General features: G+C 37.0%; 1 protein-coding gene across 2 annotated transcripts in view; it reads left to right on the top strand.

Annotated features, from left to right (window-relative positions):
* The first annotated feature begins 9 nt into the window (after positions 1-9).
* The window catches only part of ZFC3H1 (zinc finger C3H1-type containing), a 49,262-nt gene continuing 31,318 nt past the window's right edge, over positions 10-17,953 (top strand). Inside the window, exons 1-5 of one of the 2 annotated variants that reach the window (XM_081249558.1) lie at positions 10-955; positions 5,901-6,317; positions 12,714-12,778; positions 15,681-15,876; positions 16,125-16,348. In XM_081249558.1, the coding sequence (XP_081105684.1) occupies positions 358-955; positions 5,901-6,317; positions 12,714-12,778; positions 15,681-15,876; positions 16,125-16,348 (1,500 nt within the window). In that variant the 5' untranslated portion in view covers positions 10-357. Of the gene's footprint in view, positions 956-5,900; positions 6,318-12,713; positions 12,779-15,677; positions 15,877-16,124; positions 16,349-17,953 lie in introns of both variants that reach the window. The other variant, XM_081249557.1, reaches the window with a different exon arrangement.

A 17,953-nucleotide genomic window follows, 5' to 3' on the forward strand; every position in this document is an offset into this window, starting at 1 on the left:
CCCAGTGAGAATCGCGTTGTCCTAACTATCACGGTGTAAATGGGAGATTTGTTTCCTGCGTGCCGCAGGAAGTGACGTTGCAAGCAGAGCCACTTCCAGAGATCATTTCTCGCGAGGCGGAAGAGCCAGATCGCGGAGGAGCAAGGGGGCGCTAGGGCAGGGAAGTGGGTTGCGACGGTCCGGCGAGAAAGAGCTGGGGTGCGGGGAAGTTGGGGAGCAGAGCCCGCTAGGTGAGCAAGTAGGGTAAGGCCGCACCGACCGGGTCCGTTGAGAAAGAAGGAAACTGAGCAGGAAGGCAGCTGACGGGCGGATCCCCGGACAGAGCGCTAAGGTTGTGTGGAACGCGCTGCTCCCGGGATGGCGACTGCAGATACTCCGGCCCCGGCCTCCAGTGGCCTCTCGCCCAAGGAAGAAGGAGAGCTCGAAGATGGGGAGATCAGCGACGACGATAATAACAGCCAGGTACGGAGCCGGAGCAGCAGCAGCAGCAGTGGTGGCGGGCTGTTACCGTACCCGCGGCGAAGGCCTCCTCTCCCGGCCCGGGGCGGTGGATCCGGCGGAGGCGGTGGCTCCTCCTCGTCATCGTCCTCTTCTCAGCAGCAGCTGAGGAATTTTTCACGCTCGCGGCACGCGTCGGAGCGGGGCCACCTCAGGGGACACAGCAGCTACCGACCCAAAGAGCCGTTCCGGTCTCACCCGCCCTCCGTGCGGATGCCTTCAAGCTCACTGTCCGAAAGCAGTCCCCGGCCGTCCTTTTGGGAACGGAGCCACATCGCCTTGGACCGTTTCCGTTTTCGAGGCAGGCCTTACCGGGGTGGGAGTCGCTGGAGTCGGGGGCGAGGAGGGGGTGAGCGAGGAGGCAAGCCGGGGGGCAGACCTCCTTTGGGAGGAGGAGCGGGATCCGGATTCGGCAGCAGTCAGAGCTGGCGAGAGCCCTCTCCACCTCGGAAGAGTTGTATCCTTAACGTGGCGGTCTGCCCTGGGTGTGTCACTGAAGTTCCCTTTAGCGTCTTCTCAGGTCTATGAGATGAGTAACTTTTCAGAACCGTCAGAACCGCTTGCTTTCACTGTGTCAGTATACTTAACGTAGGCGGTTCTTTGGTAATCCCCACCCATGTGTCAAACTGTAGCGTTATTTCTTAAAATTGCTTTATTGGGTGCATTGCTTTTTAACATGAACGTGTTATGGATGGGGGCCAAGCTAGTGGAATCTAAGACAGTGTAAAATCAGATTTGCAGTATTACATCAGAAGCCCAAGTTTCATTAGCCTTTGTTTTTGCTAGTACAGGAACTTTGCTATGTGAAGTTGCCTTAGATTGTTAGAGGGAGAAAAAAAATAATTGGCCATAAAAAGTTTGGGGAATACTGTTGCTTATTTCATATTGCAGTGTCACATTGAAAATTGTGAAGTTTCATCGTTCATAATCCTGCTGGTTTTATTTGTGATTCTGTTTTTACTTTTCTTGATTTATTCTTAACACATTGCTGCTTTTTTAAAGTTAAAGAAAAAAAAAAAGACCTGGTATCTTCCTTGCCAACTCAAATTCAGAGGTTTGAAATTCACATATCTTTGGAGGAAACTTTAGCTCCTTAAGTTTTCTATTTCTTATGTTCACATTTTGGACATTTTATAACTCTTACTGCTGACAAATGTGGGCTAGATAGAGAATGAAACTTAACAGCATTTTTATTTTAATATATTGGAAACCATGGGGTTTATGGGAAGGTGGAGTCTATGGAGAGGTTAAGAAGGAAAATAGCAAAATAATCTGGTTTTTGTCCCCTATAATCTTATTCATAGTTATCGTAAACATTCCTGAGTTTACTCATCTGAGGGTTTGCTATTTTAAGACGTGTTTGTAGAACTATGTCTTTAAAAAAATTTTTTTTAATTGAAATATACTTAATTTACAACGTGTTTCAAGTGTACAGAAAAGTGATTCAGTTATATTTATAATACTATAATTTATTGTAGTAAGGTAATATATACTTTTTCAGATTTTTTTGTAGAACTGTGTCTTGACATATTCCATGATAACTGCATAAAAATAGTTTACGAAGAACATTTATTACTGGTCGTAATTTCCATGGGGTAATGATTTTTTAATATATTCATTATATATGAAACTTATATATAAAGACATTTGTTTGGGAGACACTCAACATTTTTTTCACAGAATACATAGGACCAAACAGTCTTTCCCAGATGTCGGGATAGGAAGGGGACCAGAAATGTAGGTTTAGGTAATAAGTAGGAGCTTCTGGTGCTAGTGCTCTGAAAAAACTTCTACAATCAAAAGTTGGGTTAGGAGCACTCCAGGATTGTTTCAGAAAAAAATCACGTAGGTATTTAACTTTTAAAAAGAGGGATGCTCTTTCAATAAAGTTAGAAAACCTCTGCCCAAGATATTTTTTTAACCAAGGATTTGTTAGTTGTCAATTCTGAGCCTAAAAACAGAGAGGCTATTTAAGTACAAATATGTAAATTTTTTAAGAATACGAAGATGTAACTTCTAATTTGTGTTGGAGAGGCAAATGTAAATAATTATAGTTCAGTGTAAAAAGTTCAAATTGAGGTATGTAAAAAGTACTATGGGCGCTTAAAGTTTTTTCCTAGTTTATTTTATGTTAGAGAAGGAAGTGGTACATGGACTTGCCTACCTCCTGCCTTTGCCTTCTTTCTGACCATTCATTCAATACCTCTACCACATACCTTTATTAATTGTTAATCTTACATGTTCTTATTAATGAACAGGCACATGATGTTGTGAAACAAGTATGGGAAAATATCCAGTCTGATTTCTGTAGTAACTTATTAGAAATGAGCTCTCTTGCTGTTTTTCTTTTCACAGATGCTGCACTTAAGGATGATTGTTTTGATCTTCTGCTCATTGTTTTCCTTGTGAAGTATCACTAACCCATCCTAGAGGTGGTATTCTTTTTTTTTTTTTTTTTTTTTTTTTTTGCTGTACACGGGCCTCTCACTGCTGTGGCCTCTCCCGTTGCGGAGCACAGGCTCCGGACACACAGGCTCCACGGCCATGGCTCGCGGGCCCAGCCGCTGCGCGGCATGTGGGATCTTCCGGGATAGGGGCACGAACCCGTGTCCCCTGCATCGGCAGGCGGACTCTCAACCACTGCGCCACCAGGGAAGCCCAGAGGTGGTATTCTTTATAAGAATTTGTGAAGGAAAACATAGCTCCCAGCCACTTTTGTGTAATGTGAGCAAGCAAAATTTGTAATACAAAATTTTGTTAATCCAAATACCATGATTGTACTAAGTTTAATTCACATTTCCACTATATGATTGTAATAATGACATTTTACAAATATTGCATTAAGAAAGAATAAGGTTATTCTGTGACTCACTTCCATAATCTAGAAGTGAAGTAGCATGAGTGCAGGTGGGTTTTTGTTTTTTAAAACTTTTTTTTTTCTGTAATAATTAAGGTATGCTAGATGCAGCTTTAAAGAAATAGAATAAACCATTATTCTATTTAGATTCTATTTAGATTCTATTTAGATTCTATTTGGATTCTATTTGGATTCTATTTAGATTCTATTCTATTTAGATTCATATTCTATTTAGATATTAGATTCTATCAGAATCTAATAAACCAAATAGATTCTATTGCAGTAGTTATTTTCATTCTCATTCATTTTTAATTTTCCTTAGTGAGAGACACTTTGTCAATCAATCTTAGCATATGTCTCCTTTGGATGGCTGCTGTTTTAAACTTTCAAATCTGATCAGAGCTAACGTAATGAGTCCAGTGTCTCATCAGTAGAAAGTCATTCCATTTTCACCTGCAGTTGTAAAGGTTGAATGGCAGTTCTTTTTTTAAACCAGGTTTCAGTTAGAAATTGCATCTTGACCAATTTCAAATTAAATCTTTTAAGTGCTGGTTTCATCCTAGCTGTTCTGTATAGACAGAAGTAGGAGATTGCATTTAGCCTTGAAGGAGATTAATTAGTCATAGCACAGTTGCTTCTCATTTTTCTGTCCTTTAGTTATTTTATTTTTTTGTTAGCATATTGAATCTTTTCCCTTTATGAATGTTTCCAAGGACTCTAGTCATTTTTTTTAAGTTACTGTAGCTACATAGAAAAAGTGAGATGTAAATGCAGATAATTACATAGTTTGTGTACAGAGAGTATGTAATGGTGGGGTGGGGGAGCAAGTAATTACCCGACTTCACATAGTGGGTGGCATTTGAATTGGGGTCAATTTGAGGAACAGAAGACCCTAGACACAAAGCTATGCATAAATTGTGATAAACATGGAAGAGGCGAGATTGGAAAGGAATCATGAAACATTATATGCCATTTTAAGGATTTTGGACTCTATTCTTAGATTAAAACAAGGGATGAGATCTGATCAGATTTGTGTTCTAGAAAGATTAGTCTACCAATAGGATGGAGGATGGCTTGTGGGAGATAGAACCCTAAATGTCTATCACCAGCCAAAACTATGGGAGTGCATTAGAATGCTCAAAATTGAAAGAGAGAGACTAAGTAGAGCTCACTGGCGAGCACCATTTTTGCAGAAGTTGGAAGAGAAAGGAGTCATGAAGACTTATAGGCAAAAAAAAAAAAAAAAAAAAGGAAACAAGGGGAGACTGGAGTTATGGAAGCCAAGAGAGAAGTAGTTTACAGTGTTTAATGCTGCAGAGAAGTCAGGGTGGATAAACTCAGCCAGCAGAAACCAGATTCCATTTGGTGGAGGAGTAAGACAGGTAATGAGAAACTAGTATTGTTTCAAGAAACTGAGCTCTGAAGAGGAGATCAGAAAACCAGATTTACTAGAACGGTTTTGCTGCAGAACTGTTAAAGATTTTCAGTTGTAGTGCTCATTTAGTTTCTAAAATATTTGGTGGTAGTTCCCATTCCTAAATTGGTCATTAGGGAAGTTTAAAAATCTTTGTAGATTGCTTGTCCGGTAAGTTACACAGAAAAGAAACTAGTTGGGGAACTGTAATGTTATATCATAGCCAATTTAATGATCTATAAATGACATTGTATTAAAACCACTACTTGTCTTTTGTTAATTTCTAGGCTGGAGAAGTGAGGTGGAACAGTTCTCATATGTATGAATTAATTTGAATAAAAATTGTAGTTTGGAACTTTGTAGCCATTTCCAACCAAGAAGTTAAGTTTTATGTATCACTATGTTAGAGAAGAAAAAAAACCAAAAGTAATTGGTTTTAGATATCCTTTTCTTCAGGGGAAAATTAGTTTAGAAGATACATTTTGAATACAACTTAAGTTTTTTTTTATTATTTAACTGCCTTCATTGTCTTAGTTGTATATATGTTGGATGTTAGTATACTTGATGAGTTCTACAATTGTTATGTTAGGTTTTTAATACAGTGTTTCTTATTCATAACTTAGTCTTAACTATTGTCAGTGTTCATTTTTTATCTCTTTTTAAAAATTTGAGACATGACAAGAAACTAATTAAAAAGAAGAAACGTTTTCTTCTGATTATCTGAAGTGTAAATTATCCACATCTGTGACAAACCGTTCAGTTTCTCCCCTCTTCCTTCAGAAAGGAATCTCTACCATCCAGCTCATTATGGACTTTCCTGATAACCTGCAGAAGGAAGGATGCTATAACCTAACTAGGTGTAATACTTGTGGATACAACAGGTAATAAGGGACACTAGTGATTTTGTAAGTGGACTATTTATATGCATACTTGTTAATTTTAAAGTATGGGCACATAATGAAAGTGGGCATTAGCAGCACATATGTTAAATGGCATTTAGTAATTTTAAAATATCAATTCATCTTCCTTGAAAAACATGAAAAAGGGAGACAATTCATCTATAGTCTAATGTGTTTTTGTTAAATTAACTGGAAAATTTTTGGAAACTGGTTTCCTTAATATGCTGTTCAGCTAAAAGTTTTGGAAGATCTCCATCAAGAAAACAGAATTATTCATCAAAAAGTGAAAACTGTGGGGAAGAAACTTTTGAAGATCTACTTTTGAAGTATAAGCAAATACAGTTGGAACTAGAGTGCATCAATAAGGATGAAAAACTAGCTTTGAGTAGCAAAGAGGAGAATGTGCAAGAAGATCCTAAAACACTGAACTTTGAGGACCAAACGAGCACTGATAATGTCAGTATTATAAAGGACTCAAGTAAAGAAGTAGCTCCTGAGGAGAAAACACAGGTCAAAACTTTTCAGGCATTTGAATTAAAACCACTCAGGCAAAAATTGACTTTACCAGGAGATAAGAACCGGTTGAAAAAAGTTAAAGATGGTACAAAACAGCTTTCCCTGAAATCTGACACTACTGAATCTAGTCAAGGTAATGGAATTTAAAATTTCAGTTAGTGATGATATTCTTCTTCCTCTAAAGGGGTAACTAGTTGTTTTGTTAGTGTACTTCATTGAAATGATTCTGGTGTTTTATCGGTGAATTCTTTTTGCACTTTCTACGTAGATAGTCATATTGTTGGGTGATGACAAGTTTTGTTTCATTCTGATCTTTCACCACTTTTGGCCTTAAGTGCTGGTCAGGACTAATAATACAGTTTTTAACATAAGTGGTAGTGGGCACCTTTGTTCCCTAACTTATGGGGGATACTTTTGCCATTTACTTTTAGATATGATGTTGGCTAAGTTTTTTGTCGGAGTCCTTTATTGGGTAAAGGAGGTGTTCACCCCCACCCCAGCCCCCATTCCTTGTTTGAAATTTTCAGCATGAATGGATGTTGAAGTTTATCAAATCTTTTTTCTTCATTTATGGAGAAGAGCATCTAATTTTTCGCCTTTAATTTATTAGTGTAATGGATTATATTAATTGATTTTTGTAGTGTTAAACCACCCTTGTATGATTGGGATAAATCCAGTTCATGATATATCATTTTTATACATCAGGGATGTGGTTTGTTAATTTTTTCTTTTCCTCTTTTTTATGAACGTATGATTTATATACAGTAAAAATTTACCCACTTAACTGTATAGTTCTTTGAGTTTTGACAAACGCAAGCAGTTGGGTAACCATTGCCAGCCATCACTATTATAGAACAGTTTCATTAACTCCCACCGATTCCCTCCTGCCACCAACCCTACTTGGTAACCACTGGTCTGTTTTCTGACCCTATACTTTTGCCTTTTCCAGAATGTCATTTAAATGGAGTCTTGTGGAACGTTGCCTTTTAACCCTAGCTTCTTTCCCTTAGCATAGTGTATTTGAGATTGATCCATGTGGTTGCATATGTCAGTAGTTCATTCTGTTTTATTGCTGAATGTCCCGTTGTATGGCTATGCTACAGTTTGTTTATCCATTTCCCACTTCAGGGACATTTGGTTCTTCCAGTTTGGGGCAGTTACAAAACCTTCATAGATAAAGGTTTGCTAATGTTTTGTTCAGGATTTTTCACGTAGGTTCATAGCCTGTAGTTTTGTTCCTTCTTTTTCCTTACAAGTTTTAGTATAAGGTTATGATGCTCAGAATGAGTCGGGGAGTGGTTTCCTCTTTGTTCTCTGGGATAGTTTTAAAGTTGGAATCATTCCTGGGATATTTGGTAGATCTTGCTGGTAAAATTATCTGGGCCAGAATGGCTTTTTTTCTGGGAAGGTTTTAAACTACTGACTGTTTGTTTTCTATTTCTGGTTAAGGCAGTTTAGGTGAACTATTTTTCTTGTAATGTGCTCGTTTCCTGAAGTTGTACAGTTTATACTAAGTTATTCTGAAGAATCTTACCTTTTTATTATCTGCAGCAGTTATTAATTGTGTCTCCCATCATCTTTTAAAAATTTCCCCAGAAATAAGTCCACAGCTTTTAAAACTCATTAATTTTTAGCCTCTCTACTATTAACATCATTTGGGGCTATGAAACTTCTACTTTAGCTGCATCTCAGTTTGTCATTTGTAAATTTTTTTCATTCAGTTCTAAGTATTTTCTTATTTTTGTTATTCTTTGGCCTGTAGGCTGTTTAGAAGTGTGTTTCTTAACTTCCAAAACACGTAGGTTTTTTAGGTGTGTTTTTTGTCATTGAATTCTAAGTCAATCACATTCTCAGAGAATGAGATCTATATAGTAGCAATCTTTTGAAATATTTGTAGAGACTTGCTTTATTGTCTAGTATGTGATTTTTTTTTTTTTTTTTTTTTTTTTGCCGTACGTGGGCCTCTCACTGTTGTGGCCTCTCCTGTTGCGGAGCACAGGCTCCGGACGCGCAGGCTCAGCGGCCATGGCTCACGGGCCCAGCCGCTCCGCGGCATGTGGGATCTTCCCAGCATGTGGGATCTTCCCAGACCGGGACACGAACCTGTGTCCCCTGCATTGGCAGGCGGACTCTCAACCACTGCACCACCAGGGAAGCCCAACTTTTTTTTTTTTAATACAATTTTTTTTTTCTTTTACTCTTTTGGAAGTTAGATACAAAGTTTTTGGTCTCATTGATTCCTTTAGTAATTGTAACGTGAATTCTTATTAGTGTTTAAAGTTAATCAAGTTATTTACCCTCTCCCTGATATACAAGGACCAGTATTTGCCTACCTTTGCCCATGCATTTAACACTTTCTTGGCTCACTCTTCCTTTGTGTCTAGAATCACTTATGCTTAAAATACATTTTTAAGAATTTCCTTTACTTTGTGTCTGCTGTATGAAAAACTTATTTCTGTTTACCCTATTTTAAAGACAATTTTCCTAGGTTTAGAATTCTAGATTAGTTAAGTATATTCTCAGTATATTGAAGATATTTTCTGGCTTCCATTGTTGATTTTGAAAAGTCAGCTATCAGTCTGGTTTTTTTTAATAAAACATTTTTTTAAAATAAAATTATTTATTTTTGGCTGCGTTGGGTCTTCGTTGCTGCACGCAGGCTTTCTCTAGTTGGTGAGAGGGGGCTACTCTTCATTGCAGTGCGCAGGCTTCTCCTTGTGGTGGCTTCTCGTTGCAGAACACGGGCTCTAGGCGTGCGGGCTTCAGTAGTTGCAGCACACGGGCTCAGTACTTGTGGCTTGTGGGCTCTAGAGTGCAGGCTCAGTAGTTGTGGTGCATGGGCTTAGTTGCTGTGTGGCATGTGGGATCTTCCCATACCAGGGATTGAACCCGTGTCCCCTGCATTGGCAGGGGATTCTTTTTTTTTTTTTTTTAATGTTGGGGGTAGGAGTTTACTAATTAATTTTATTTATTTTTGCTGTGTTGGGTCTTCGTTTCTGTGCAAGGGTTTTCTCTAGTTGTGGCAAGCAGGGGCCACTCTTCATCACGGTGCGCGGGCCTCTCACTATCGCGGCCTCTCGTTGCGGAGAACAGGCTCCAGATGCGCAGGCTCAGAAATTGTGGCTCACGGGCCCAGTTGCTCCACGGCATGTGGGATCCTCCCAGACCACGGCGCGAACCCGTGTCTCCTGCATTAGCAGGCAGATTCTCAACCTCTGCGCCACCAGGGAAGCTCTGGCAGGGGATTCTTAACCACTGTGCCATCAGGGAAGCCCAACTTCTGTCTTTTCAACCAGACTTCCAGAAAGGCTTATCTACGCTGACTCCTTTCACTTTACCTGTCATTCCTTCTTAATTCAATGTAGTTTGCTTTTCTGACCCTACCAGAATACTGAAACTACTCATGGCACGGTTACTTTGACCTAATTGCAAAATTCATTTTTCATTTTCATTCATTTTTTATTTCATTCTTCCATTTATTCAAAATTTAGTTGAGCACTTTATTCCAGCCTCTTGGAAGTACATCAGTGGAAAATAGACAGTCATTTATGCCTTCATGGGCTTGCATTTTAAGAAGAGGAGACAGAAAATATGATGACTAAATAACAGTTGTAGAGAGAGAAAAAGCATAGCAGTAAGTAAGTTAGGATGGAGATAGTGGGTACAGGCTGCAGTATTAATGGGTGATCAGGAGAGGCCTGAATTTGAAGGTGAGATTTAAACAAAGGCTTTGAAGATGGTGGGGGAATAACCAAATGGGGGAAAGAGGTTTCTAGGCAAAGAGAATAAATAGCTAGAGCATTGATTTTCTAACTGTGGACCTTGGACCTTCTTTACCTGGGAACTTGATAGAAATGCAAATTCTTAGGCCCTACCCCAGATCTACTAAATTGGAAACTCTGGAAATGGGGCCCAGAAATCTGTATTTAAGAAGCCCTCTTGTTGATTCTGATACCTGATGAAGTTTGAGAATCACTGAACTAGAGTAATGACCCTTAGGCAGAAGGGTACTGGCATATTTATGGAATAACAGGGAAACCAGTGCCACTAAAGAAGAGAGAGTGATAGGGAATGAGTAGTGGGAGAGAAGAGGTCAGAGATAACGGGTTGGGACAGATCATGTAGTATTTTGTAAGGTGGTTTTTATTCTGAGTGAAATAGGAGCTGTTGCAGGGTTTTGAGCAAAGGATTGGCATTGTTTTAAATTCTCAAAGGATCACTGCTGCTATGTTGAGAGTATCCTGTAGGGAGTAGACATATCTGTTATATTCAGTGATGTTTTTCTCACTAATCCTGAAATTTTGGGATTTCTCTGCTACTGTACACATCAGTAGTTTCTTACAACTTTCTGATTTTCCTTTTTTTAAAAAAAAATACTTTTCCTTTGTAACTTCTTAACTGTTGATGTCCTCACTGTTCTCTTCTCCTTGGGTGTTCTCAGTTATTATGGTTTTAGCTACCACCTATATCCTGACTGTCTCTAGCTCAGTTTAGAATTTCAGGTAATAATTTTAAAAATACTGCATGACTGTACAAGACCAATTTTCATTTCGGAAGTATTGAGTAAGAATTGAAATAGAAATATTTTTATAGAGATCCATGACAGTGGTACGACAGGAGGACCAAACTACATGTTTGGCCAATTAAATCATAACCTGCTTTTATTAATCTTTGTGTAAAGTTAGATTTATGGTCTGAAATTTACGGTTTTTGCTTGTTTTTCAGGTGACATTGTGCTCATTAGGTATCTGCCAGCTTAGTGGATAGTGGCCTCTATGCTCCCTTAAAGGGAGGTGCTGCCACCTTTTATAGACGAAAGAGAGCCTCATCAACTAATAGACTCTCATGACTAATGACTCATAGTATAGGAGAAAAGTTCTTTCTACATTTATTGTGGAAAGTCTGTCTTGATTTTTTTTTTCCTTGTTCATTTTTGTCTAAGAGTTATTACTATTATTCTTTGAAGTATGGTCAGTTTTGTTATAAGGTGACATATGCATTCCTGGAAATCACTACACTGCAGAATTGCACAATAAAAAGCACAGGGCTAGGGGCAAATGGTGTTAGGGAAAACAACACTCAGAAACCTTGTCAGTGCACATGAAAAAAGATAGGAATCTAATAAAAACGGTAATGCAGGTTTACACATCAAAAGGGTAAAAATGCTTGAAATACTACAATAAATATGTCACTTTACCTTGGAAAAGACCTAAAATGTGCTTGTGGAAGTAGATCTGCAGCTTATGAGTTACTGTGAAGTAGAGCAAGGAAGGTTATTTGAAATTGGACAGTAAGTTGCAATACCAGATGGGAATGGGTGTGCATACACAGTGAACTGAAGTAGCTGGTAAATTGATTACCATGTGTGGGATTTGTATCTTCCTACATGGATCACCTGGGTGCAGCTTTCTTCATTCTCTTAGTGTTTCTTGGATGCAAATTGTATGTAAGCAAATGTGAAATTTGTGTTGTCCTCAGATTATTTTCTAATATATCAATCATGTTGCAACAAATTCATATTTCCAAAACAAGCCTTATGGCAGAACTGACCTAACTCAAAGTTTGGTGATTGCCTTCCATTTACTTTTTCTAGGGTACTTGATATAATAATTTTTCTATGTATTGAATAAGTTGCCTATTCTTTTATCAGTAGGTCTTCTTGAGCAATCAAATTAGGATATTTGGAGTACTGGTAGTGGTATTATGGAAAAAAAAAAAACTAGGCTTGGAGTTTAGACTTAGTTTGAATCCTAGCTTTGCAAATTCATTTGTGTCATCTTGAGGAAAGATTTTCTTAGTTTTTAACTTAATCTATTTTAGCTATGAAAGTGCCTCTCTCAGTACTATTATATATGTACTGTAACTTTATTGTGTAATTTGTAGAGCTGTCATAGATTAGATAATATATAAATAAGATTTTGTAATAGCTTAATCAGAAATCTGGGCCCAAGGCTAGAATTCTGGAAAATGTGTGGAAGGACTTAATTTGGTTGATACTTAACCTACTTCTGCTGATGCTTTTCTGCATAAATAGAGAACATATCTTGTTTTTTCTTTTTTCTACTTTTTGGCCAAGTCCCAAAGACATTTCTTTTATGAATAAATCCAATACAATCTCTAAATGTTGAATTCATTTCAACTTTTGAGGTCTGAATTAATCATCACATATTTTTTTCTGTGTATTATCTATTCAGTAATGAAGCTTTGTTTCTTGTCTATCTACTCTATAAATTCTGTTCTTATTTGAAATAATTATTTTTAGTTCAGAAGTCATTCTTACCATAGTGCAGTTTTAATTCATAATTTAATATTTTGAATTGTTTTTGCATTATAACTTACAGAAATGAGGCTGATTTGGAAAGTTTATTCAGATTTTCATTCTCTCTAACAGGATTCTTTCCTTTTGGTTGAGAGATTGAGAAAATGAGACCGTTTAAAATAAATACTAGTAAATATCATGTAGCATTTTATTTTAAATTGATTGTGACAATCTTTTAAAGCATTCAAAGTATGCTGTTTTATTTTAAAGGATTAGAAGATAAGGAACAAAATTTAACGAGAAGAATTAGTGCCTCAGATATTCTATCTGAAAAGGTAAGATATTGCTTTGTGAGATTGGATATCTCTGTAAGACTGATTCTGGCACTGCTTTACTCTGTTCTTTTGAAAGGGAAATTCTGTCTTGTTTTTCACTCTTTTTTTTCCATCATTGCTATACCTTCATTTGGATATAAGCCTCAAAGATAAGAAAATCTGGAGAGACATCTTGGAGTATCTCCACTGGGTTTAATTAGATTACATTTAATTGAAATGTTATATGTATCTATAGATAATGTTTTTGCTTTTTTGGTTTTTGAAACTTCTAATTTTCCTCCACAGATTTTCTTTTCCTAATTTTGGGGGATTATGCTATGTGAGAAAGCTTTGGAGTTAGACAAACCTTGACCTGGTATCCAATTCTAGCTCCTATTAGCTGAGTGATCCTTATGTAAGCTGTTTAGCCTTTGCTTGCCTCTGTTTTCTTTTCTACAAAATGAGTTTAATGTCATCTGTTCTCTGGGTTGTTGTGAGGTTCAGCAGGATAAAGTACAAGAGCATCAAGCACTGTGTTTGATGTTTAATAGGTACTCACTGGCCCAAGCCTTTTGTTTGTTGAATTAGAGATCTGAAATATCTGCAGTTTCTTCTGTTAAGATTTCAGTTGCTTTTTATGGGTAAACTGAAATGATGCAAAGAGCCTAGAAGCTTTAGAAAAGAAAGGGTCCTGAATTTAAGGATGATAATATAATAGATACACACGCATGTGCACACACACATGCGTGCGTTTATATGTGTATGGTTTTGACTATCATAACCATAACTCTGTAAGGTAGGTTGACATCTCTTTTACAGATGAACTAAGATTCATGTGCATAGATTCAGTGACTTGCCTAAAGTTACATAGGACTTAGGCGTCAGAACAAGTAGTTTGAATGAGGCTCAGTGCGCTTGCTGATCAAGTAGCTGCTTTAAGTAGCATATAGTTGAATGACAGAATCAGTGGTCTCTTTCATTCCAGAAGGGTTAGTAGCAAAAGATAATCAAAGACTTTTAAGTCTCAGTGGAACAGTATGATAACTTTATTTTACTTAAGCTCTGGATCAGCACTGTCCAATAGAATTTTCTACAATAATGGAAATGTTCTATACCTGCACTCTCCAATATGGTAGCTATTAGCCACATGTGGCTATTAAGCACTTGGAATGTGACTAGTGTGGCTGAGGAAATAAAGTTGTTATTCAATTTTAGCTTAATTTAAATAGCCATACATGGCTTGTTGATCCCATTTTTGGATAGCATGGCTATAGGTCTTCAGTACCAAGCAGTAGAATTTGATATGTTTAAGTGACTTGGAGTAAAAAAGACTCACGATAATTTTTAAGCTCATTTGTTACATATACTTCCCAAAAAAGGAAAGAGTAACTGTATCCTGGCTTGGGTAAACTGAAGTACTGAAATATGTTTTGGTAGTTTAATTAGAGATTTATAATAGTCTATATAAGGTTAAACTACTAGGTAATATCCCTGTTTGTTTTTTTATGTTTAAGAATTAAATAATTTATTGGATTTTAAAAATGTCATTACAATTCACCTATAAGGGAAAGTTACTGGGTAAGCGGGCTTTAACCTTCTTGAGTCTTAGCCTCTTTTGAGTCGCCCCTCCTTCTCCATATATACACATAAAGGAAAAACATATACAACTTTGTGTTTAACTTCAAGTAGTGGGGATGCCAAAGGACTCCTTCTCTCCCTCCCAGTAAAGTCTCATGGACTCCAATTTAGAACCTCTGCTTAGGTTGCCTGACATTTTCAGTTATATTTTAGCTAAAATGTACAGAATAGAATAATTTAAAAAAATTAACTCAAAAAAAGTAGAGTGAAAAAATTAAGAAGTTACTTCAATTGGAAAAAAGTTCTCAAACATTTGTTCCTAACCTGTTTTCCTGTTTTAGCTTTCCTGAAGAGGTCTTGGGTGTACAAAATATTTTCAATATTCAGATAAATATCTGTAGCTTTAGAACATGGAATGCTCAAATATAAGCAAATCTTTACATATTTTTTCCTTTAAAACTGATTTAAAGGGGGCTTCCCTGGTTGCACAGTGGTTGAGAATCTGCCTGCTAATGCAGGGGACACGGGTTCACGCCCTGGTCTAGGAGGATCCCACATGCCGCAGAGCAACTAGGCCTGTGAGCCACAACTACTGAGCCTGCGCTCTGGAGCCTGTGCTCCGCAACGAGAGAGGCTGCGATAGTGAGAGGCCCACGTGCCGCGATGAAGAGTGGCCCCCGCTTGCCACAACTAGAGAAAGCCCTCGCACAGTAACGAAGACCCAACACAGCAAAAATAAATTAATTAATTAATAAACTCCTACCCCCAACATCTTAAAAAAAAAAAAAGTTTCATTAATGTCTTCTTAAAAAAAGAAAACTGATTTACAGATTTATTAAAGATTTATAAAATATATACTTTAAAAAGTTTGCAGATTTGTATCTTGACATTCACTGTGCCTGTTCTGTGTAGTACTTGTAAGGCTAGTGCAAGTACACCTGATTATGGAACCACTTCGTTCTTCATTCCTTCCCTCCCCTGGGTTGATTTCTTCTTCCATTTACTGCCATCAGATTTCTACTCCTGTTTGGGAGGCAGTTAAATGCCAATCTCTAACCCTTAACTTTTTTTTTTTCATCATCAGTTGTACCCTCCCCTTCTAACCCTTCACACTTAAATATACACACATACCCTCTACAGGTTGATCTTCTGTTTGTATTACAGGGACTGAATTAGAGTATAGGGCTATGGTAAGTTATTCAGTTTCCTTATTTTATTTGTATTAATATTTACCATTAAGTATTTGCCTTAAAACTAACAAACTGATCTTATAAAAGATTTGACTTGATAATATGTTTAAAGTCAAATAATTTTTAAATGGCAACTGTTTCTTTTTTTAAAGAAGCTTGGTGAAGATGAAGAGGAGCTATCTGAATTGCAGCTTCGTCTTTTGGCTCTTCAGTCAGCCAGTAAAAAATGGCAACAAAAAGAACAGCAGGTGATGAAAGAAAGCAAAGAAAAGCTGACTAAGATGAAAACTGTACAGCAAAAAGTTAAAACCAGTACAAAAACACATTCAGCCAAAAAAGTTAGCACTACAGGTGATCATTTCTGTTAAATTCTTTTAATTGATTTCCTATATCAGTATGGTTTTTAGATTTTAATTCAGAAAGTTTTGAGCTGAGAATTATATCCTGACTAAAGGATAATCTTATATAAATGAACTTAGAGGAGCAGCTGTATATATGACTTAATAATGAAAAAAATTGTTAAAGCTCTTATTTTCTTTTATCTTCTAGAAAATTCTAACTCTAATAGGTACTGATGTTTCTGTATTTTTTATTTAAAGCTAAACAAGCATTGAGGAAGCAGCAAACAAAGGCATGGAAGAAACTACAACAACAAAAAGAACAGGAAAGACAGAAAGAAGAGGATCAACGGAAACAAGCTGAAGAAGAAGAGAGAAGGAAAAGAGAAGAAGAAATCAGAAAAATTCGAGATCTCTCAAATCAGGAAGAGCAATACAATCGATTCATGAAATTGGTTGGTGGAAAGAGGAGATCAAGGAGTAAAGTAAGGAGTTCAAAAATACAAAATCAAAATATTACTCAAATTTAACTGTCCTTATAGTCTTATTTCATAAATTCAGTCAACTAAGAAAAAGTACTAAGTTCTTTTGTTTGATAGAGCTCATTATATAAATAACTCTTGGGAAGAAGGGAAGGCAGGTTATAATTGAGAATGAGTCGTTTTTATAGTTATAGATATTAGAAATAGAATAAATGAAAGGCTAATATAATATTATGGTTAGAAAAGCTTCCTTTTGACTTTTTTGTCATTTTCTGTTTAGAAGAAAGTAACATTACTGAGTTGTAGTGAGGACTTATTCTTAAAATGACTGTTCCCTATTAGTTTTCCATTTTTTAGTAATGTAGAATTAGAAATATGTCATGATTAATTGATATGGCCTATTTTAAAAGAAAGTTAAATCGTCATATAGTGATAGCATTAGTGCATGTGACTTTAGTTATCAAGCATTTGTGAGCCTTTATTATGTATAAGTCATTGATAATGACTAAGTCATTGTCTTTTATGGATGGTGTTAGGAAGTAAACTGGAGATTTAATACTGATCTAGTGCTATTAGCAGTGACAAATTTCAGAATTCTGAGCTTTAATATTACACTCACGAGTGTAGTCTCATACACTCGTGAGTGTATTATTAAAGAATAGAGGGATATTAAGGAATAAGAGCTCTTTAATTGTAGGAAGTCAAGAGTTAGGTTTGCTTAAGTAAGGAATATGTAAGTATTCATACTTTGAACTTCCAGAAAGCACTTTGATAGAATCTTTTTTTAGAGAAGTATTTTATTAATAGTTGTATGTTACTCATATCCATCTGGATAGTTTTTTGTTTTTTGTTTTTTGTTTTTGTGGTACGCAGGCCTCTCACTGTTGTGGCCTCTCCCATTGCGGAGCACAGGCTCTGGACGCGCAGGCTCAGCGGCCATGGCTCACGGGCCTAGCTGCTCCATGTCATGTGGGATCTTACCAGACTGGGCCACGAACCCGTGTCCCCTGCATCGGCAGGCGGACTCTCAACCACTGCGCCACCAGGGAAGCCCTGGATAGTTTTTGCTAGTTTTCAATTTGTTATAAACTGTCTCTGAGTGGAACATTGTAAGAAGTAAAAAAAAAAAAAAAAAGAAAAAGAAAAAGGGAAAGAAAAAGAAAACATACGAGCATATGACAAGAGTTTTTAGTTTTCAGTTATCATTAGTTTATTCATAACTAAAATGTTAATGGATTATTTGGGCAATATTCTAAATATAGTTTTGATTACATAAAACTTGAATTCATTTATCTGATTTCTTAGCTTACGGAGAGAGGCCATTAGTATTTATGAGCTTGGGGTCATCTTATTTTCTAGAGGAATAGCTGATTATTTAGTGGCTCAGCTCACTCTGGGAGATTTCATCTGTATATGTAGTACTTGCTAGTTTCATTTTCTGACAGTTGTAAAATGTCAACCACAGTGTACCTGTCATGTATATTGAATTTCCCCAATCAGGTGTGATAGGCAGTTCTAACTGGATCATCGTGATTTTTGATACTGTTCTGCATAAAAGATAATTATTAATTGCTTTGTAATTTCTAGCCTAAGAATAGATTAAGACAG

The sequence above is a fragment of the Mesoplodon bidens genome (genome assembly GCF_964165515.1).
Source record: "Mesoplodon bidens genome assembly, chromosome: 11".
Taxonomy (NCBI): Eukaryota; Metazoa; Chordata; class Mammalia; order Artiodactyla; family Ziphiidae; genus Mesoplodon; species Mesoplodon bidens.